Consider the following 22,261-nt stretch of genomic DNA (forward strand, 5'->3'; position numbering starts at 1 on the left):
TACAGGTCCAAGTGTACTTTTCTTCAGACTCAAAGAATAGCTTATGGGGTCCTAAAATGTATCATTGCCATTTGTCTTCTCCCCTGAGATGTCTGTCGTGTTAATCCCGGGTGTCAGCCCCACTAGGCGATAGGGGTATCGTGTTCTGGCTGCTGCTTGTAACACACAGTGGTGCACACACAGACCAGGCTTCCTCCCCCAAATATCAAAACGAGTGTGTATATTGTTCACTGTGTCAATATTAATTACTTGTAATGTAGTGTTCAATATTATTTTCTATATTAATTTCAACACAATGGGATAAGTCTAATTTGGAATGATAAGATTCATTTGCATTTAAATTGATATTTTAAGCCTTCCCTGTGAGGAACAGATAGAGTGCACGATTATAATTATAAGCATTGTTTCCAGGCCAGGTTCGTTTCCCCCTGGATTTATAAATATGGTGCATCGAGTTTAATATTAATAATGATGACACTATAACACCACGTTTCTCAAGAGAGCCCTGTGAACAGTGGGAATTCCCTTCACCTAGTGGAATAGTGGATAAGCAAAACTTACTATCTAAGAACATGCCCATGTATATCTTTTTTTAAAAAAACTATTTTCGTTTTCAAAAGATTTTTGATATTTAACTGAGTATAAAAAAAAATCTAGGTTCCTCTTATGGCTTGCAATTGCATGCTTTGAGAAATCAGATGGCTACTGCTAATCATCTGGAACACAAATGAAGGAGTTAAAAGCATAAAGAAAATTGTTCCTGCCGCTTTCTCTAATTCTCTGTTTTCTTGGGATGGGCAAAGCAGTCTCGGATAGCGGGGCTTTCTGTTGCTTGGTTTGTGGCTATGAAGAAATATACCAGTTCTTCCAGAATCCAGGAAGTACTAAAAAGTATTCATTTCCTAGGAGGATTGTCTTCCGGGTGGCACTGACCAACAGCTTTTCTTTCATAGCCAAATGTTGGTGTTTACTGAGGCATAAATAAATAATTTCTACTATGGGCAAGACAAAAGGATGAGCATAACAAAGGCAGAGATGGGAGCTATGTGAGAAGAAAGTGTGGTCAGAAGAAATGAAAGGGCGAAGGCAAAAGAAAAAAAGAAAAGCAAAGCGTCTATTGTTCGGCCAGTCAGTCTTCCCACACAGACTTTTTTTTTTTGAGACAGAGTCTCGTTTTATTACCCAGGCTAAAGTGAGTGCGGTGGCATCAGCCTAGCTCACAGCAACCTCAAACTCCTGGGCTCAAGCAATCCTTCTGCCTCAGCCTCCTGAGTAGCTGGGACTACAGACATGCACCACCATGCCCGGCTAATTTTTTGTATATATATTAATTGGCCAATTAATTTATTTCTATTTATAGTAGAGACGGGGTCTCACTCTTGCTCAGGCTGGTTTCGAACTCCTGACCTCAAGCAATCCACCTGCCTCGGCCTCCCAGAGTGCTAGGATTATAGGTGTGAGCCACCGCGCCTGGCCGTCCCACAGACTTATCGACCATTGATTACTCTGGTCCAGCCACTGTGCTGTGTGAGGGGAAGGAGGTCACAAGGCAGGTCGGGTCCCTACCCTGCTGGGGTTGATATTTCAATGGAGGGGGCCACAAACACGCAACAGAACATAAACAAACTCATGGCTTCAGACTATTTTAAGAATTAAGAAGGGACTAAATGGGGTGTGCTATTTAAGTTGAGCTGGACTCAATTGTGAGAAAAGGCAGTGGAAAGTCTTCCAAGCCTTGAACAAGGGAAAATCCTGGATTGCTGAGTCCGATCCTTGGAGAGCAAGGATGCTCTGAGCCTCACGGGGAAGGAGGAGGGAGCCACCAGTTGGGTTTAAGCAGGGCAGTGACATGGCCTGCTCTGCTTTTTTGTTTGTAATGTCCTTCCTGGTCGAGTTGGGGAGAATGCATTGCAGAGGGTAAAAGTGGAAGCAGGAAGCTTTGGTGGGGTCTGGGAAGGAAGTGATGTTGGCTTGGTCCAGGATGCTAGAGTGGACACAGAGAAGCAGGAGGGGGAAAGAGGAAGGAGGGGGGAAGGAGGAGTGGAGTGTTTGGGATGTTAGTCACTGCACCCATGGCAATGGCATTGCTGGATGCAGGAGACTAGGGGGCCCAGTTACATGAAGTCAGCATGACAGATGGTGAACTTCACACTTTGCTCCTCCTTGGCTGTGTGAGCTAGGGCAATCCACTAAACCTCTCTGATCTGCAGTTTCCCATCTGTGAGAGGTGGATAAGAAAGTACCCACCTCACGGGTTTCCTATGCAGATTAACTGTGATGATGCATGTAAAACACAAGGCCAAGCACACAGTAAATACTCAACAGATGCCAGGAACTCATATGCCTACTGTTCAGTGTAAGTCAACAGAGAAAAAAGGACCAAATTGCAAAGGCCAACATATCAGAACCAAGGCAGGGAGAAGAGACAGGAGACAAAACACAGACCTCACACTCTGTTAATGAATAGTCAAGCTCTCCATGTGAGGGGAGATGGCTGTGTGAGCTGAAACCAAGCAAGCAACAAATCAAAACTCCCCAACAAAGCTGCCATGCTGCGTAGGATCACTGTGACTGCTTGTGAGAGATTAATTGAAGTGTTTAAGAACTGTGGCCATGGTCTTATTCACAGAAAACGTAAACAGTATAATCTTTGTTTATAAGGTGCATGGTAAGAATCTCTAAAAGGTACTGACTATATCAGATAACTATACGGGGACTGGCTTCTTCTCAACGAGTCTTCTGGAACATTCTCTACAAGTTGGAGGGTAGATGTGCATATGTTCATGGGGGATGGTGGAGAAGAGTAGGGAGGGTGGTCTAGAATCCGTACCAGAATAGCTTCAATGTCTCTAGCATTCTAGGGAGTTCAATTTATATTTTTTGGATAGATCAACAAAGACCCCGTGTTCTTATCAGCAACCTGACTGATCATCATATGCCTTTGATTCTGAAGACAATCAGAATCTTGTAGGGGAAGACAGTCATCCCTGTTTTACAGATGGGGAAACCAAGGACCATAAAGATCAAACCCTGCATTTTTTTTTTCTTGCTTACAATGACTCCAGGGGGAGTCCTTGAACTAGTGCTCCCTGAATAGCTTAGATTTACACCAAACCCCTTATTTTAAAAATTGGCAACGTTTGAGTTATAAAACATAATCCATCTCTTCCCATAGCTTAATGAAAACATCTCCCACACACTGTAATACATCTTATTCTTCCGCCTAGCAGAGCACTTATTGTGGAGAGCTTGTGTGCGTGCCACAGGGAAACTGCAGACCTCACCTTAATATTCAGCGTGATGTTAAGGAACATTGCTAAGAGCCAAGCCTTGGCTTCCTGTTCTTGGCTTCAGGTTTTAATTATTGGTTAGTAATTAAGGGTTCTTTGTGAAAAATAATTTCCCATAGGTTGGGAGTCAGCAGCAAGGTTGCCATGGTGGAGGAGTTAATCTTATTTCTACGTCACAGATTCTCTCTGCCTTGGGCACTTAGGATGGAAAATTCTGCTTTGCCTGAAGCTCTAGCCGGCTTAAATGTAAGCAGATCAGGATTCCTGGGAGCTGATCCTGAGATGGAGGATTGTGGGCTGGTTTAGGAAGGATGTGCTCCCAGGGGAAGCCAGGAAAGGGGTAGGCGAGGCAGATGAGGGCACGGGAAGATGCCATGCCAAAATGTATTTGCAGGCAGGGCAGCGGTCCCCAACCTTTTTGGCACCAGGGACTGGTTTTATGGAAGACAATTTTTCCATGCACTGGAGGTGAGGTGGGGGTGGCTGCAGAGCTCTGCTGCCTGGTCCCTAACAGGCTAGGGACTGGTACCAGTCTGAGGCCTGGGGATTGGGGACTGTAGCTGCAGAGGACTCTGGAGGGGTTAAACCTCAGCGTTTCCCAACCTGAGAAAAGGTCTTCATACTCCAAAGTGATAGGTTACCCGCCACCAAGAGGGGATGTAACTCCCAGATGCATGGGGTCACCACGCACGGGGGTGGGGTGCGGTGGAGTGGGGTGGGCAGAGTGGCCCTAAGGCAATTCCCCCCAAAAGAGCAGCAGGTGCTGGCAGTTGGAGGCCAAAACAGACCAAAGTAAAGGTGAGGACACACAAAGAATGGTACGAAGGGATTAGAGCAGGCATTAGACCCACTCCAAGGGGTTCCCTGAGGTGGCAGAGTGTGGGCTAGGAGGATTTGGCAGGGGGAAGGGTGTGCAGAGCCTTCTTGATGTGCAGACGGTTCTCTGCTCCGCCAGGATTTGCGCCAGCACGTGGAAGCATCCCCATAGGCGCGGGCACCTGCAGCCACCAGGGGACGCTGCAGCCACCGGGGGACGCTGGTGCTGACTTCCAGCACCAGTTCTTGCATTAACCTGCTGTGTGACCTCTGACAATCCTCCTTCCTCCTGGGCCTCAGTTTCCTCCTCTGTGATGTGAGGGACGAGCCCAAAACACCTTTAAAATCCCATGAATTGTTAGGGCCTTGAGTTCAGCGCAGCAAAACCCGTCTTCCCGGGTTCCGCAGGGCATGTGCCTCAACTGTGTAACTTGGAGGAACTGAAAGGAGATGGAGCGCAGGTGAGTGCCCGCGAACAGACGCCGACACCAGCCCAGCGAGGAGGCTTTGTCAGCTTTGGGAGGGCACATGTTGGGAAGGCGAGAGGCGTGGGCATTGCAGATCTGTGTGAACGAGGACCAAGAAGGCCCAGGGGACGGGTTTGGCCACCTGGATCCATCTCGTAGTCCACACATTTTGCTCACTCTGCTTCCTGAGGGGCCTTCATTTCCTGGACTTGCAGGTGGGATGGTTTTGGGCTCATCCACGCCATCGCTGGCTTCAGAACTGGTTTGTCTATGTCCCTGCTGAGCCTGTGGTGCTGGGATAGTGGCCGAGAGGTGACATCCCATTCTCTACCACTTATGAGATTTAAATGTTCGGCTCTCCGCCAGGTGGAGGGAGAACGCCATCTGCAATGAACCATGGCCTGTTGGTTTTTCATTGCTGCCCTAACAAGTTACGACGAACTTAAACAGGGTTAAACAACACACATTACCTTATAGTCCTGTAGGTCAGGGTCTGATATGGGTGTCACCGGGCTGAAATCAACATGTCAGCAGGACCGTGCTTCTTTTTGGGGGACTCTAGGGGAAATCTGTTTCCTTGCTAAACCAGGTTGCTGGCAGAGTTCAGCTACGTGTAGAACTGAGGGCCCTGTTTTCTTGCTGGCTGTCAGCTGAGAGCTGGTCCCACTTTCCGTAGCTCCCCCACCTCCAGGCCCTGGTCTGTGCCCCCCTGTCTTTGCCTTCAGACCCAGCAACAGTCCTTCTCATACTTGGAATGTCTTCCATCCCTTCATCTATCCTCATTGTGACCCAATCGTCTGCTTCCCTCTCCTGCAGTTAAGAAACCTGTGGTTGCATTTGTTGAGTCACCTGGAGAATCTCCCTGTCTTCAATTAGCCTTAAGTCCATCTGCAAAGTCCCTTTACATATGCCATGTAGCCTAACATAGTCACAGGGTGCAGGGATTTGGGGGGACCATTGTTCTGCTGACCTTGTGGCCATTCTTTCATCCTGTCTTCCCTCTACCCTTGGTTTAGATGGAGCTTAACGCTTCAATATTTAAGGTTAAATCTTTTCTCTTTACTTCATTCATTTGGCAAACTGTCATTGCACATCTATTACGTTCCAAGTCACATGCTGAGCATTGAAGATACAGGGAGTACAAAGGTGTGGCATTTGAACCACAGAGATGTGGTGCCTGTCCAGGTGCCCTTCTTTGGGCCACTGTTCTGAGACCCCCGATCTGAAGTATTGGCTGCTGCAAGCTCACAGCTCTCTCCTTTTCTTGAAAATTGACCAATGAGAGTCACCAAGCCAGGGAAGTTACACATAATGCACTTCTGCAGGGACCACCAGGAATCAGAGACTGATTGACACAGAGGTACAAAATGCTGGTTCTCTTCCTTAGGGAGGGACTGACTCTGTGATAGGATTCACACTCCAGAGCTCCCCGTGGGATATGGCCAAGACTGGACTCCAGCCAAGACCACACCCTGGCTCAGCTCCTCCCCTGCCCTGCTCTGCCCTGCTCCCTCCCTTCCCTTCTCCTGAGGGCCCTCACCCAGGAAAATCACTTCGTCAGGAGCTCCCATCTCAATCTTATTCCAGGAGGATCCAATACGGGTCATTAGCAACAATGACCAGTCTAATCTCTTTCATCAAAATTCTCCATCTATCTCAAATGTGTGTACACACATATGTATTTTAGTTTTGTAACAGTGAGGAAGCACAAATGTCTTGCACTCTGTAGGTCTATGCGCCTATATCCATCCAGAATATATTTTATTCTTTTTTTTTAAGAGACATATCCTTGCTTTGTTGCCCAGGCTGGGGTGCAGTGGCATGATCATAGCTTACTGCAGCCTCAAACTCCTGGGCTCAAGTGATCCTTTTGCCTCAGCCTCCCTAGTAGCTAGGATTATAGGCACCTGCCACTGCACCTGGCTAATTTTTAAAAACTTTTTGTAGAGATGAGGTCTTGCTATGTTGCCCAGGCTTGTCTTGAACTCCTGGCCTCAAGCAATCCTCCTGCCTTGGCCTCCCAAATTGCTGGGACTACAGGTGTGAGCCACTGTGTCCAGTGCTAGAATATATTTTAAAAGGTGACCTTCAGGACTAAAATATAATTCTTCAAACTGGCAATGGGCTAAGTCCTTTGTATTCTGCACTATCTGGGACCTGGCTTAGAGTTGGATTACAAAGCAAAACAAAGGAAGGCTATTCCTTGTGAAGTTCTGGCATACCTTGTAGCAGAAAAGTGGAAGAAAAACTTAGAATAACATACTAATTGCCCCTTTTAATTTAATTTTTAAAATACTTTCTGTGAATTCATATGTATCCTAGAAGCAGGAGGGTAAAAGCATGGACTTGGAGGTCTGACCATGTTAGGCTTATAGTCTTCTCTGCTAAATCCTAGCTGTGTAATCTCAGGCAAGTTACTTGTGCAAGTTACAAGTTACAACAGTGAATGCTTATCAAGGTATTCTGTGTGCTAAGAGAAGTTTCTAAGGGTTTTGTGTGCACTACTTAATGCTTAATGGGATTATCACAATCGCCAATAAGATCAGTATATTATTATTAACCCATTTTATAGATGAGAAATCGAGGCACAGGAGAGATTAAGTTGCTCAGGGTCAAATAGTAAGTAGTCGAGGTAAGATTTGAACTGAGAGAGGCTGGATCCAGAGATCTTAACTTCTATACTAAATTTCTCTGAGCCTCTAGTTGTAGCAGAACTGTTATTTCCGAAAGAGCCCTATTTATGGCAGTAGGTAAAGAGTATACTTATTACTTGGCAGTTACTTCTTCAAAGCCAACAGGTGAAAGTCTCTACTGCTTAAAAACGCTCTGACTCCCCGCTTCTCTGGCCTGTTGATCACCTTTTAAAGGGCTCACCTGATTAGTTCAGGCCCACCCAGTATAATCTACCCTTTGATTGGCTTAACATCAACTGATTATAAACCTTAATTACATCTGAAAAAATTCCTTTAACTTTGTTGTTTAATGAAATCTAATCATGAGAGTGATATCCATCACATCATATTTATTCTCAGGTCCTGTCTGTCTGTACTCAAGGGGCGATTATACTGAGTGTTTGCACCAGGGGGTGGAGATCTTGGGGGCTGTTTTAGAATTCTGCCTATGCTAAAGGTTTTATCTTCAAGCAAAAACAATTGAGAGGTTTTAAAGTGGAGAATGGGATCTAGTCATGCAAGTTGTAGTCCTCATGGCTCTTTAACACAAACTACAAAAGCATATCATATGTTAGAAAACTCTGTGGCTCAGGGTCTGAGCCTCTCTCATTGAGACCTGGGCATTACTTTTTGGTCTTTCTTGCTGCTCCAGAAAACCGGCCTGGAGGATGGGCCAGACCTCTGGTCTCCATCAGACCCCCATTTGCCCAAACTGGGCCCTGGCGGACCCACCCACTTGGGCTCTGTTGCTTGGCAACAAGATACAGGTAAGCTTTGCAGATGGCTGCCCACTTCGCTGTGCCTTCGTCCCACTACCTTCCTTCCTGATGGGGCAGGTGCAGTCTGGGCAGGCCCAACTCAGATGCCAGAACTGTGGCTTTAAGGAAGCACAGTTGGGAAATAGGCATATGAGGAGAGGGAAAAAGTAAAAACGGATGTGTTTCTCATCACAGCTTCAGCAAGGAGTTATTGGCAAATTAATTATCTGTAAGGTCCATTTTAAGCAAGGCCTGGTCACCTAAGGGTTTTTGGTTCTCTGAGGTAGAAATCTGGAGAAGAAAACTAGTCAAATGTGTCACATTTTGGGGATTTAGTGAGTATACACTGATAGGAATAAGAAAGAAAGTAAAGCAGTAGAGAAAAGTGAATTTTCAAATATTATTTATGCTTGCATAAATGACTTTCTTGTGGCTTATCATGTAATGCAAACATTGCCACACTTTTTCTGAACAGGTATGTTTGGGGATAAGCAGAATAAAACCCTAAGTTTCATTAGCATCCTTCTATCCATCCATCCATAATTCAGTCATTTATTTATTTTAAAAAGTCTCTATTATTGATGTCTGTGGGGAATGAGGCCTCCAGCTGATTCTCTCATGAGCAAAAGATTTGGAAGACGTTATCCTGGTCTTTAAGTCACTTAAATTTCATCAAAGAGATGAGAATCTATCAAAGGCCTTTAGGGAATTTGGGGTAAGGAAATGACTTGTGTGGGCTACATTTTTCAGTTCATGCTACTCAGTGGAAGCACATCTGCAAATGAAAATTCATTTGTACACCCATTTGTCCAGTATTATATCGATCAAGCTTCTAGATGGATGCATATGTTCTATCTATCGAACCAGGAAAACAAGTTCCTACCCCATGTGGTAAGCTTCTGCTCATTCTTTAAATGCATTTAAGTATCTTTCCTTCTCTAATTTTTAGGGACGACTTGCTTCTTCATGCTGTTGCATTCTCAAGTTCACAGTATTTCATTTCCAGGCTAGCACTGACCACATGACAATGTAATTAATGTAATTATATATGCACATGTGAACTGCCCAGAGGTAGGAACCAGATTTTTCACATTTAATAATCCAGGCTCTTAGTATAGCATTTTGCACACAGTAGGAACTCAATACGTGTTTCTCAAATGTTCATTAGGTTCAATGAACTGAAAACTAGTCAATTGAACAATTAAAAAAAATTGACCTGATTTTTTTCTTTGCTTTTTGCAGTAGCTGAAAGTTTATATCCAAACAAGTAGTTTCGTTTTGTTAAATGAGGTTTTATTTTTTCCCATTTTCATACCAAATTATGTTCCTGTAAAAACAGTTTCCTCTAATACATGGGGCGAGTCCAGTGATAGACTTTAGACTGATGATCTATCAATATGGTTAAAAAAAAGTTCTTATCTCCAGTATTCAGTTTGTTCTCTTGGTGGCAAAGTGCTCACTAGGATCTGGCCAGCCCTTCCTTTCAATAAGACACAAAGGTTATTTAAACCTCAATTTCACATGCAATATTAATGTGTTTAAAAGCCTGGAACAATGTATGTGATCAATACTTCAAAGCATCTGAGTCATTTAGGGTGGGGGACTGTGTCTGTCTCTCGCTGTCACCCTTTTATCATGGTGGCCACATGCCACCTGGAGCCGGGTGTGTCAATGCCACCAAGCTAAAGGCACTTCTCGCCTGGTCTCCCCTCCCTTCACCCTGCCTGGCTGGTGCTTCCTGGGATCTCTTCCCAAACAAGCTACTTACCTTCAAATCCTGTGTCAGAGTGAGAAAACCTCAGGGCACAGAGAGAACACTCTCCTGGGCTTCTACAGACCCACCAGCCATTTCTTCACCCTTGTAGCTTTAGCAGAACAGCCTTTTAAAGCAAAGCTTTAAAGGAGATGCTCTGCCCCTTCTCCCCAACCCCCCCACCCCTGCCGTGCTCTGAAAGCTGCCACCTAAGTCACACACCATGTGTCATTGAGGAAGTCCCCTCTATTCCACAGACCTAGCAGAGGCTCTGTAAACATAGCCTACAACCCCACCGGGCCGGAAGGCCAATACCCTTCCCCTTACCTGACAGTCACCGGCACGACACACCTGTGTCCTTACTGACCTGCAGCTTTCTCTGCAGAGTGCCAGGGTCTTATTTTATCTCTCTTCCCCTGGAGTTTGCACGTAACAGGCTCAACACACAGTGGTTGTGTTGGGTTAGAGAAAATGCCTAGTTTGTACAGTGAAGATGGGTACAAGAGGCACTGATTTTAACTTGGTCTAAAATGGTCTCTTGGCCAATACTCATTTCATGTTATTACTACTGGGGTGGAAAAAAGAGAATTTTAATTATTTGGAATACTAAGCTTTCACCAGTGGGACTGAATCCCTCCGATTAAATTCAATCACAGAACAATAGAGTAATAATACAAGTGGCTATTATTATCATTTGCTCCTAACACTCAACAGACTCTGTACAGATTTGTCGAATTAAATTAACACTAACGACTTTCATTTATATATTGATTTGCAGTTTTCAAAGTATTTTCTCAGTTTAATAGAAAGAACACCGGACTACCAGCAAACTCTGATCCCTCTCTTTTAATATACGGAATAACCAAGCTTTGAAAATAATTCTGCTTTGGGAAACATTTTGCTTGGTTTGATTAGGAAGAAATTTGCTGAAGATCCTTGGGTGGGGTTTTCAGTACGCACTGAAAATAAGTCAGTAACAAGGAGGAGTTTTTTTTTGTTTTGTTTTGTTTTTCCAACACAGAACATCTTTATTTTAACCTTTAATAAATTCTCAAGGCATCCTCTCTGGGGCAGATGGTGCTGCATATCCCTTTGGCCTGACACCCTCATGTCCTTGGGGCTCTCCGGGTTCCTGTACCCACACTTTTGCCCAGGGCTTTCCCAGGCCGTGGGGAGGTAGGAAGTGCTGTGATGTTAATATCTCCCTGGGCCAGCCCTCAACCAAGACTGATGGAGGCTCCCTGGGTATCCCATCCACATTCCATGCTGCCTCCCAGAGTTCCCCAGTGGGATTAAACTCCAGCTAACCACTGTGCTCACTTCCTTGATCATGCCCCGTATATTGGACCGTGTTCCCTTCCCTGCATCGTTCCTCCCTCCTGTGCCCCTGCTTCCTGGAATCACCTCCCAGATGAACTACTTGGACTCAAACCCTCATCTGCATCTGGGGAAACCCAAACAAAGACCTCCCCAAAGTACCCCTCTCTAAAAGGGCACTGGGCTAGCTCCCTCCATCTGAGCCATTAAGTCACTTAACAAGGTGTGAAGCCGCCTGTTGATGCTCCACTCAAACAATTTCCGAGCCTATTGCTATCCACCGATTTCATTACTCTCCTGGGCAGGTCTACGCTGTTTGCCATCCCCATTCTGTTAATGAGAGTGTAAAATTTTTAATTAAAAATAAAGAAGATAAATGGGCTTAGTAGCTCCAAAGTTGTCACTCTCAACTCTACACAGAGTGGGAGAGGCACTGTGTCTCATAAAAACCAGTGGTTTGGGCTCTCTGCTGAGGTTTCAAGGATGAGATATTTGGATGTTCAGTTTTCTCCTCTATGCCAAAGGGAAAATGTTCACAGCCATGTGTAAATATATACAATTTCTTTGTACGGTTCCAGGTGTTGGATGCATGTTGTAGACTTGCTCTGGATGGATGTTATCAAGATGTGCAGTTTTGTACAGACATCACATGTTCTGTTCAATTCTTAATTGTCATTTGGTTTAGGTTTAGCATAGACACTATCATTTCTTCCACAACATTCCTCGTGAGTGGCCATCCATCCTCCTCTTGAACATTTTCAGGTATGGAGAATTCATTACTTTCATTTATTGATTAACCTTCACCACTAGACAGTTCTTCCTTTGACTGAATTAAAATCGTCCTTCTGCAGTTGCCACCCGTTGGTGGGAATTTTCCTGAAATTACTGAATGAGTTGAATGACTCATCCCACAAGGGGAATTTGAAATGTTTGAAAACCTACTTTAGGTGCTTAAGTTTTTTCTTTTTTCCCAGGATAAACTTTTCCAGTTCTTCCAGCTCTCCTTAGCAGGTTGTGGCTTGGAATACATTCATGTCACTCTCTGCTATTTCCTTCTTAGAGTGGGACACCCTTTGGAAACATCATTCCAATCGGGGAATGTTTAAATTGATTATGGTATGAGGTATAGCCCTTCAAATTATGTTTCAAAGAATGCTTCATAATATAAAAATGTTCATGGCATCTCACGTGGAAGGGGAGAATATGCAACAAGAGCCCAGTCTCATTAAAATTATTTAATATATACATAGCAGTGAAAGGCCAAAAATATGTCAAAATATTAAGAACGGTAGTATTATGGCTAGTTTTGAATCTGTTTTATGCTTTTCCAAATTTTTGACTGAGAGCATGCGTTTATTTTTTAGTGAGAAAAAATGTTTTTGGATAAGAAAGAAAAAAGAACGCGACACTCACAGAACGCATGGAGTTCTTCAGGCACTGCGGGTCTGAGGGCAGCTGGCAGGTCTCAGTTTCCAATTTCCGATGAGGGTTTTTGGGCAGATGAATCGCATGTCCGCTGGCCTTGTACCTGCGGCTCCGCGGAGCCCCAGAGGGCTTTTCCCCAGGTGAATGCCCGTCTCTTGAATCCGGCAGCTGGTGCTAGGAGCGGCCTGCCCGGCAGCGCCAGGCTGGGCGGGGGGAGGGAAGGGTGCGGAGGCCCGTGTGGTCTGCAGTGTCTGCGGCCTTGACCGGGCTGAGCATTTTGCAGGAGGGAGGCCACGTGCCCCCAGCTTTCCTGCCAGGCCACGGGCACCATCCACCTTGAAGTCTCCAAGTGGCAAGATGAGCAATGTGGCTGCTCTGGAGGCTCCGGGTCTCGGAGTGGGAGGGGACAGTGAGGGATGGCAATGCCTCTGCGTGTGGGGGTGGGGTGTGGGTGGGGACAGCCTTCTGAGGCCGAACTTGCCACCCCTGACACATCTGGGTAAGGAAAAGCCGCCCCTCCCCACACATCAGAGCCTTAGAGAAAATGCAGTGTGCAGGCTTCTTGGTCTCCCCATCAGAGACATCCGCAGGGTCCTGAAGTTGTGGGGGACGCAGGGAAAGCGGGGAGGCCCCGGAATAGTCAGCCAAGGTCACCAGGTGACAGGTGAGGACTGCATCGTCGGGGCGGCCCCTTTAAGGACACGAGCGACCAGGCCAGCAGGCAGGTCCACGCGTGTGTGCGGCTGGGAAGGCGCCTGCGGGAGCAGGGGACAGCTGTGTCCTCAGACTCTGCGCTCTGCACGCGTGGATTATCATCACTGGGAATGCAGCGTTGGTTTAGTTTCTGTCGTTTCCCTCTGGGGCCACACTGGCCGGACTGTGGCAATGATTCATTTAACATTTTTCCCCCCTAATATTAAAAAGGATGCTCAGCACAATTTATACCCTTCTTGGTTTACAGGACCCATGCAGAACCCTGTTTGATGTCCAGTGCGTTAAACACATGGAGAATCTTCACTTGCTTTGTACAATATGGAAACACACACTTTCCAGGACAAATGACCCAGATTGTTGACCCCTCAAATGCTTTTGCTGATTAGCCATCCTTTCTCCTCCTATTTAAGCCCTTGTTCTTCTAAATATGAGCCTCTTCAACTACTAAGATAGCATTTTTTTATACCTCGCTCTGAAGGTTACAGAAATATATTACTAGCTTAGAACTAGTTTGGATAATTTTAAGTGAGCACACCAATGCCTGAATATTGTACTCCCCTGAGTTAAAATAAAGTGATTGATTCTATTTAAAGGGCTGCGGGTTTCATCAGGAAAGAAGTGTGTGACTTGCCGAAGCAGAAATTACAGTGTGTGGTTCTAGCCCAGCTTACTGTGATTCTCGGTTAACCTTTCTTGTTTGTCAGGGGTTACTACATGCTCAATGTCATCAGCGATAATGAAAGATAACGTTTTTACTTCCTAAAGCCATGGTTGTCATGTGAGTTGCTGCACTTTTTGGCTTTCTGCCTTTGGTTTTGTCCAGCAAGAACCCAAATGGCTCGTTTCCACCCTCCAATTCAATATCATCAGCTAGAGTTGATTTAAACCTTGCCAACTGTCTGTCTTCCTCACCCCTCCCTGTACGTATTTCCTTGGCCCTCTGTTCTTTCACACTTCAAGTTTTTCCTCCTGCCGCCAGGCTGCCTGCCTTGTCTGGTTGCCTTTGGCCTGGGCTGCGGCTCCAACATGATGGCCAGTTCTAGCGTGTGTCCATATGCAGGTTTCTGTCTGTGTGAGTGCATGTGTGCCTGTGAGTGCGTGTGGGTGCTCACAGTCTCGTGTGCATACGTGCGTGTGTTCCTGTGCATGCATGTGTGCTCATGTTCCTGTATACTTGCATGCATGTGTTTATACACGTTTCTAATGACCAGGGGCACCAGGGCAATTAAGATGCACGTGTGTCCCCACGGAAGTCAGCTTGTACTTACATAGTTGGAGGCCAGGTCTGGGTGGAGATAGTCGATCCCTGTGAAAACACAACAACAACACAGGAACTGAAGGTTAATACCCGCTACTATGTCCTCAGGAAAGCTGTTCAAGAAAGCACCTTCTTTATGGGGCTGACTCCGGGAGACTTGCGGCGGGGTTGAGCACCCCAGCTCTGAGCCCCCAGCCCTGAGCCCCCAGCCTTGCATTTCCCTTCCCTGGGGAAGGCGTGAAGGGTGCTGCACCGCCCGAGTGGAGAGACAGCTGCCCCTACACACACTTCAGAGGAGTGAAGCCAATTAGACTTTGGGGCCCAAGGATAACACTTTTGACATAAATGTCAGCACTAACGGGCTTAGTGACTGCAAGATGGATGGCTCATCAGAGCAGCAATCTAAAAAAGATTTGTAGAGATCCTGACATTTTTAAAGCATCAACTGGCATTTCTTCTGAAATGAAATTGGCTCCAGGGAGGAAAAGTGATTATTATTTAACAGGGTGTGGACAGCTGTGCATTAGGAGAACGTATCTTGGCATGGAAATAATAAGAGAACACGGCTCAGCGAGAAAAGCCATTAGGAAAAGGGCAAATGGTTTCCAGCGAGGTGCTCTTGGGAGCGGATGCTTGTCTCTTCAGAACGTGGCTTTCCAGGAAGCCCAAGGCCTTGAATCTCTCAGCAGGAGTCCTGTGCTTTCTCACCAGTATGGGTCTGTCTTGTTGCCTAGTAGTTGTTCCAAGGGTAGAATTATGGTCTATGAACACTACTGAATTCCTTCCATCAGACACTTGGACCTTAGAAAGTACTGTGGAACGTCAAGGGCAGTTGAAAAGCTCTCATCTGGGTCTGCAGACCCATATAATCTTTGCAGCAGTTCCATCTGAGCACCCAGCCCTCCAACAAACAGGGCAGTTCCCTGACACCACCTAGCATGATGGTTAGGAGCAGAGGTTTTTGGAGTCAAAGACTGGAGTTTGAGTCCTAACCACCTCAATAACTGGCTGCAGGACTTTCGGTAAGTTGCTTGGCCTCTGGGATTAAAGAAACTAATTAATGCATATAGTGTGCTGAGCCCAGCAGCTGGTGCATTTAATGACTATATAGGGATGCAATACTTAAAAGCTAGAAGTATCATCAAGTATATTCTATAGCTGGCATCTTCACTGCATGCTTACTGAGGCCATGCCACTGTTATAGCTTGCCTTGGAAAGAATAGCTTCTATTAGGATGCACATTACTCAAAAGAAATTTTCCTTTGTCTTTTTCTGGTTATACAAATAATATCTGGACTGGGAGTCGCTAAACTACAGTATATGTGTTAGATTTCACTGTCAGTGTTTTGACAGGTGAAACAATTGCTATCATTAAGGCTGCCTTCTATAGCCTGAGAGAGTGTAGTCAGTCACTTCCCACCCATAATCATTATGCCTTCTCCTTCCACTCCCCTCCCAAGATCTGCAGGAGGAAAGAGGTCAGAAAGTATAATGACTGATGTATTTAGATATTGTTGACCCTTGTTCTGGACCCTAATTTGAAGATGGTCACTTTAGGCTGTGGGATGGCTTTGGGATTGAGCATAGGCTTTGAGATGAGCCCAGCCTGTCCCATCCCAGGCTCAGACATTGTACTATTTGTGTGGCTTTGGCCAAGTGATGTCATCTCTCTGAGTCTTGGTTTTTGCATATTTGAAATGGGACTATTATTTACCTTGCAAAGCAGTTTTCAAGATTAGAGTCAATTCATTAACAGTCTTTAGCTTATAGTAAACACTTGATGCATTATATTTCTTATCATCATTATACCGTCATCCACAGAGTAGTGGAGATAATGCAGAAAAACAGAAAAATTTAAAAAAATCTACTTGGTTTTATAATACACTGTTGCATTGGAATTAAATTGTATATATTTCTTGAAACTGGTTAAATTTTGTGAACTCATTGTCAAGCAAAAGTTTTTGTAACATATAGAAAAGTTTTTTAAAAAAGTCACACACCCTGTATATATTTTTTCTAAGAGGAAGTCAATTTTTAAAACATGACTCCATGTTCTGATAGTGGAAGTTGTTTAGGAGAAAAATGTTCTGAGAAATAATAGTTTATTCTCTGTACAGGGAAAATATTGGAGCAAGGAGATAATTTGAGACCAGAAGGAAATTAGAATTAAAACAAGACAAACTTTGTCTAATAAAAATAAAAGGTCTTTAATTAGGTTAAGGGGAAGACTAAGTGTTAAATTAGAACAAACACAGAGTTGGTCTGAGGAGGAAAGAATTATTGATAGAACTGTGAAGGATGCCGGATGTGATTCAGAAAAAGTATTAATAGCAATGAACTAAATAATGGAAGCAGTAAACTTGTACTTAGTATTTTAATATTTTTTGTCTATTTGATTATTATTTGAGGTGAAAGGTACTGACTGAACACATCTTCTTCTTCTTTTTTTAATTGACTTCTTTTATTTTTATTTTTTTTCACCTTCAGTGGTTTTGGAATGAACACATCTTCTCAATCAGCTTATTTGTAATTCTTACATTTCATGCTTTTGTTTTTTAGCAAAGAATGCCAGGCATGGTGTAGGTCCTATAAAAACACAGATGGTTTAGGCACAGAACCGAAGCTGTATGACTATCTACAGCTCACAGCCTATGGCGGGGACAGACTGATCACCAGCCAGTCATAATGAATGTGGCACACAAATGACAAATACTTAATTATATCTTTGTTTATAAATCATTAGTATCCTGTTATCAGTTTGAATCTTTTCAGAAAGTCTAATCCATAATAGTTCAAATTCTCAGGAAGTTCTGACAGTTCTGGAGGTCTCAGGGAACTGGCAAGGAGTTCCATGTGCATATTCCAAGTTAAATGTTCATGGTTCAGCTGAGATGCGTAATGTCTTAGGACCACGGTCCCAAGCTCAGTTCCTTCCACTGCTCTGTGAGAGCTAGAATCTTGCACCCTCCTCTTCCAACTTTCTACCAGATTATATGTTGATGAGGAGTAGCCCTCAATGAACATATTGTATTTTCCAAAGATGACTGCACAATTATCTTCCGTCCCATATGGTCTTCTACAATGTGACAGTGTCATGCCTCTCATTGACAGGTGGGTCCATTGCTTCCTCTTCAGTCTGGGTGGGCTTGTAACTGTTTCCATCAAGAGGATGCAGTGGAAAGCCATTGCATGGCTCCCAAGGTGAGGTCAGCAAAGGCCAGGTGTCTTCCACCTGTTCCCTTTGGGTGCTCACTCTGGAGGAAGCCAGATGCCATATAAGGAGCCCATATGTGGTAGAGTGAATTCCTACAATTTTATGCCACCTTGACATTCATTTTGAATAGGTTTAACTTTCTTGTACCAGAAGCAGGGCTCAGTCACCCTTGACACAGTTTATGGTTCTCCTTCTCCTTTCAGTTCCTTGATGTGGTCAGTCCAGATATCTGCCTTGTAAAACCCCCTCCTGGTGACCACCTCCCTATGGGATAGCTAGATATAGCTAGATACAACCTACGTGACTCAACCCCACACCCCACATGGACTGAACGGATATGCCGCAGGAACCACCTCTCAGTCACAGTTTGACTACAGGGAAATTGTGCTTGCTTGCTCTAAACTCACCACTTGGACCTCCCTGCAGGAAATCCACCTCAGTAATGCTCTGGACCTCAATAAAGGCTTTGTCCTCCAGGTCTCTCACACTTTCTCTGATTTCCCACCCACTGGTTGAATGTACATGTCCCACATGACTTCTACCTTCTTGTTGGTTCTCTGAGGCATGCCACCATCTTTTTGGGGGGATCTTCAAATAATAAACTGCTTCCTATTTTTGTTGAGTTGGTGCTCCTGTGTCTCACCTGACCAACACACCTGAACCTAACTTCTTTCTTGGTCAGGGATCTCCTCGAGAGTGGCTATTTTGGTAGGAATAAACTGGACACAGGTCAGCCAAGAGCCACAGGGCATATGCCAGTATAAACAAGTTTCCTGTGAGAGAAACATTTGGTCACAGGTTGGACACTTAGGCATAGGCTGTCCACCAGGGAAAAGAAGTATCATGTGAAAGGCACTGCTATGGTTTGAATGTTTATGACTCTTTAAAATTCATGTTGAAACTTAATCCCAATGCAATAGCATTAAGGGGTTGGGCCTTTAATAGTTGCTTAGGTCATAAGGGCTCTGCCCTAATGGTTGGAATTAGTCCTTTTATAAAAAAGGTTGAAGGGATTGCCCTAGTCCCTTTTGCCCTTCCATCCCATCTGCTGTGTGAGGATGTAGCAAGGAGGCGCCATCTACGAAGAATGAGGCTCTCACTAAACACTGACTCTTTTGGTACCTTGATCTTGGACTTCCCAGTCTCTAGAACTGTAAGAAATAAAATTCTGTTTTTTAAATAAATTACAAAGTCTAAGGTATTTTGTTATCGCAGCAGGAATGAACTAAGACAGAAGTGGTAGCAAGAAGTGGGGTGTTGCTATAACAAATATTTAAAAATTGGAAGCAGCTTCGGAACTGGATGATGGGTAAAGGCTGGAAGAGTTTTACAGTGAATGCTAGAAAAAGCCTGTATTGGCATGGACAGAGCATTAAGGGTGATTCTGAGGAGGGCACAGAATAAGAAGAAAGATGGAAAGAGAGTCTAAATCTTCTTAGAGATTTCCTAAGTGCTTGTGAACAGAATGTTGGTAGAAAAGTGGACAAAAACGGCAATTCTGATGAGGTCTCAGACAGTAATGAGAAACCAAGTATTGGAAACTGGAGGTAAGGCCATCCTTACTACAAAGTGGTTAAATAGTGTTTGTGTCCTAGTGCTTTGTAGAAGGCAGAACTGAAGAGTGATGAACCAGGACATTTGGCAGAGAAATATCTAAGTACAAGCATTGAGGGTACCACATAGTTTCTCTTGACTGCTTATGGTAAAATGTGAGAAGAGAGAAATGAATTAAAGAAGGAATTTATAATGAAAAGGGAAGCAAAACTTAAATAATTAGAAAATTCTCAGCCTGGCCAGGTTGTAATAAATAAGAAAGCATGTTTGGAAGGAAACACTAAGGGTATGGCCAAGCAAACATTTGATAAGGAGATTAATATGGATAGAGAGAAGCTACACACTATTCATCAAGACAATGGCAGAATGACCTTGAAGGTGTTTCTGAGATCTTCATGGCTGTTCCACCATCACTGGCCCAGAATGCCAGGGTCTTCAGGGTAGAATGGTTTTGAAGGAGGTGCCCAGTGTACCTGTGGGACCTTAGGGCTGGCTGTCCAAGGCCACTTTGAGTCTCTGCTCCACACATTCAGGTGTGGTTCTGCTTAGATGCCCAGTTGTGGCTCAGGTAGGCTCAGGGTTGGCTTGTGCTACCCCATGGAAGGTGCAGGCTGTAAACTTTGGTGGCATTCATGTGGTGCCAACTCTATAGGTATGTAGAGTTCAAGAGCTGTGGAGACATGGCCACTTCCACCTAGATTTCAAAAGATTCCTCAGAGAGACTTGGGGCCCAGGAATGGAACTGCCACAGGGGTGAGGCCACTGCAGAGCCCCCAGGGCAATGCCCAGTGGAGCTGTGGGGTAGAGCTGCCCCTGGGACCCCAGAACTACAGAGCTGCCAACATGTGATTCCAGCCTGGCAGAACTACAGGTGTGAGACTCTGACCATGAGAGCTGCTCCATGGGCTCTGTCCCGAGAAGCCATGGGGGCAGGGTCATCTGGAGTCTTGGGGTCCCAACCCACACCCCAGTTTGTCCAGAAGGTGAGACATGAAGTCAAGAAAGATTATTTTCCAGCTTCAAGAATTATTTGCCCTTTTAGATTTTGGACTTACTTGGGACCTGATACCCCTTTCTTCTTCCCTGCTTCTCCCTTTTGGAATGGGACTGTCTGTCCTATGCCTGTCCCACCATTGCATTTTGGAAGCAAATACAGGTTCACAGCTGGAGAGGAACTTGCCTCAGGGAGAATTATACCTTGAATTTCACCCATATTGATTTAGATATTTAGATGAGGCTCTGTGATTTAGACTTTTATGTTGGTGCTAGAACAAATTAAGATTTTTGGGGCTACTGGGATGAAATGTATATATTTGTATGTGAGAATAACATAAATTTTGGGGGGTCATGAGTGGAATGCTATGATCTGAGTGCATGTGTGTCCTTCCAAAGTATATGTTGAAACTTAATTTCCAGTGCAATAGTAATGAAAGGTGGGGCCTTTAGGAGGTAATTAGGTCATCAGGGCTTTGCTCTCAGGAATGAGACTGGGGTTCTTAAAAAGGGACTTGAGAGAGTGAGTTTGCCCCCTTTTCGCCCCTTCTGCTATGTGAGAGCACAGCATTGGTCCCCTCTGAAGGATGCAGCAGCAAGTTGCTGTCGTGGAAGTACAGAATGAGCCCTTACCAGGCACCGACTCTGCCAGTGCCTTAATCTTGGACTTCTCAGCCTCCAGAACAGTGAGAAATAAATTTCTATTATTTATAAATTACTTTGCCTAGGGTATTTTGTCATGGCATCAAGAGTGTACTGAAAAAAGTATGTTGTCAACATTCATAACCAAAATCCCTGGATCCTTGTCAGGGCAGGCTAGAATTTATAGTCACTCTTGTAAGAGACACCTCAACACCAAATTAGAGAAAAATACAACATGCAGTAGGCACTCTGTTTGATGGTAGCGATAGCCAGTATCAGCCACCAGCCATGTGAGCTGTCTTGGATGTCCAGCCCTGGGTAGCCTTCAGATGACTGCAGCCCAGCTAACATCTGACTTCCACTGCATGAAGAATCCTCAGCCGGCTCTTCCCAAATTCCTATGCCACCAAATCATGAGCAAAAGTAAATACTTTAAGCTGCTGAGTGTTGGGACCATTTGTTACACAGCTATCTTAATTGGAGCAGCCACCCAGCTGGACCTTCCTATTGCTTTTCTATGGGATGCAAAGTGCTAAATCTCTTGGAAGGGCAGGGGTGACTGTGTGTTCCTTCAGCCTGAACCTTCTTTCACATGGATGAGACTCCGTTCACAAAATCTCACCAGGAAAGTAGAACCACAGGGTAAATTTTAAGGATGGAGGATGGTGGTTAGAATTAGTTGTGAGACTTTGGGTAACTTCTTACCTCTTTAGACTTTAGTTTCTTTATCTGTAAAATGGGAATAATAATGATACCAACCTTAGGAAATTACCGTGGCTATGTTTCCAAAATTCTAAGCAGTCAGCGTGTAGCACATAGTGACCACTCAGTAAATGTTAGTTGTTTTTATTGTTAGTTGTTTTATTGTTATTTTAGCTTAAGGCTCTCTCTGTCCTGGCCTCGCTGGCCTTCAATCTTACTTTCTGGGTCCATTTGATGTTAGTTGAAGGCTTTGCCCCATGTCTTCTCTAACCATATTTGACTTTGAGAGCCATCCCCAAATTATGCCTGGTTTGGGTGACTCTTCTCTATTCCTGTGTCTTGTTACAGTCACATTCCATTTCCCAGGTCAATTTCCCAACATGAAACAATTCCTTTACCATAAAAAGGATGAAGCTGTCATCAGTAAGTGGGGTTCTTGCTGATATCTACATACCTGGAATTTTCCAGCAGACCCTTAAGAAATGCTTTCTGCTCCTTTGGCAACAGCTAGCCAAGAAGGCACTCTCCCAGTGATGTGTAGTGTGTAGAAATGACATTGTGTTGTACCTAAGTGAAGGCAGCAGGCATTTACTGAATACCTATAGAGTCACTGGAGCTATCAGAGAAATGATGGCTGGATTTTGAGTTGGGCAACCAGAGAGGAGTGGATGGCTATGAAAATCAGG

General features: G+C 44.6%; 1 protein-coding gene across 1 annotated transcript in view; it reads right to left on the reverse strand.

Moving 5' to 3' along the window:
* PCSK2 (proprotein convertase subtilisin/kexin type 2) overlaps window positions 1-22,261 on the reverse strand; it is a 229,894-nt gene that overhangs the window by 81,099 nt on the left and 126,534 nt on the right. Inside the window, exon 5 of the mRNA XM_012759525.3 lies at window positions 14,481-14,518. Within this exon, the coding sequence (XP_012614979.1) occupies window positions 14,481-14,518 (38 nt within the window). The remainder of the gene's footprint in view (window positions 1-14,480; window positions 14,519-22,261) is intronic.

This window comes from Microcebus murinus, chromosome 16 (assembly GCF_040939455.1).
Source record: "Microcebus murinus isolate Inina chromosome 16, M.murinus_Inina_mat1.0, whole genome shotgun sequence".
NCBI lineage: Eukaryota > Metazoa > Chordata > Mammalia > Primates > Cheirogaleidae > Microcebus > Microcebus murinus.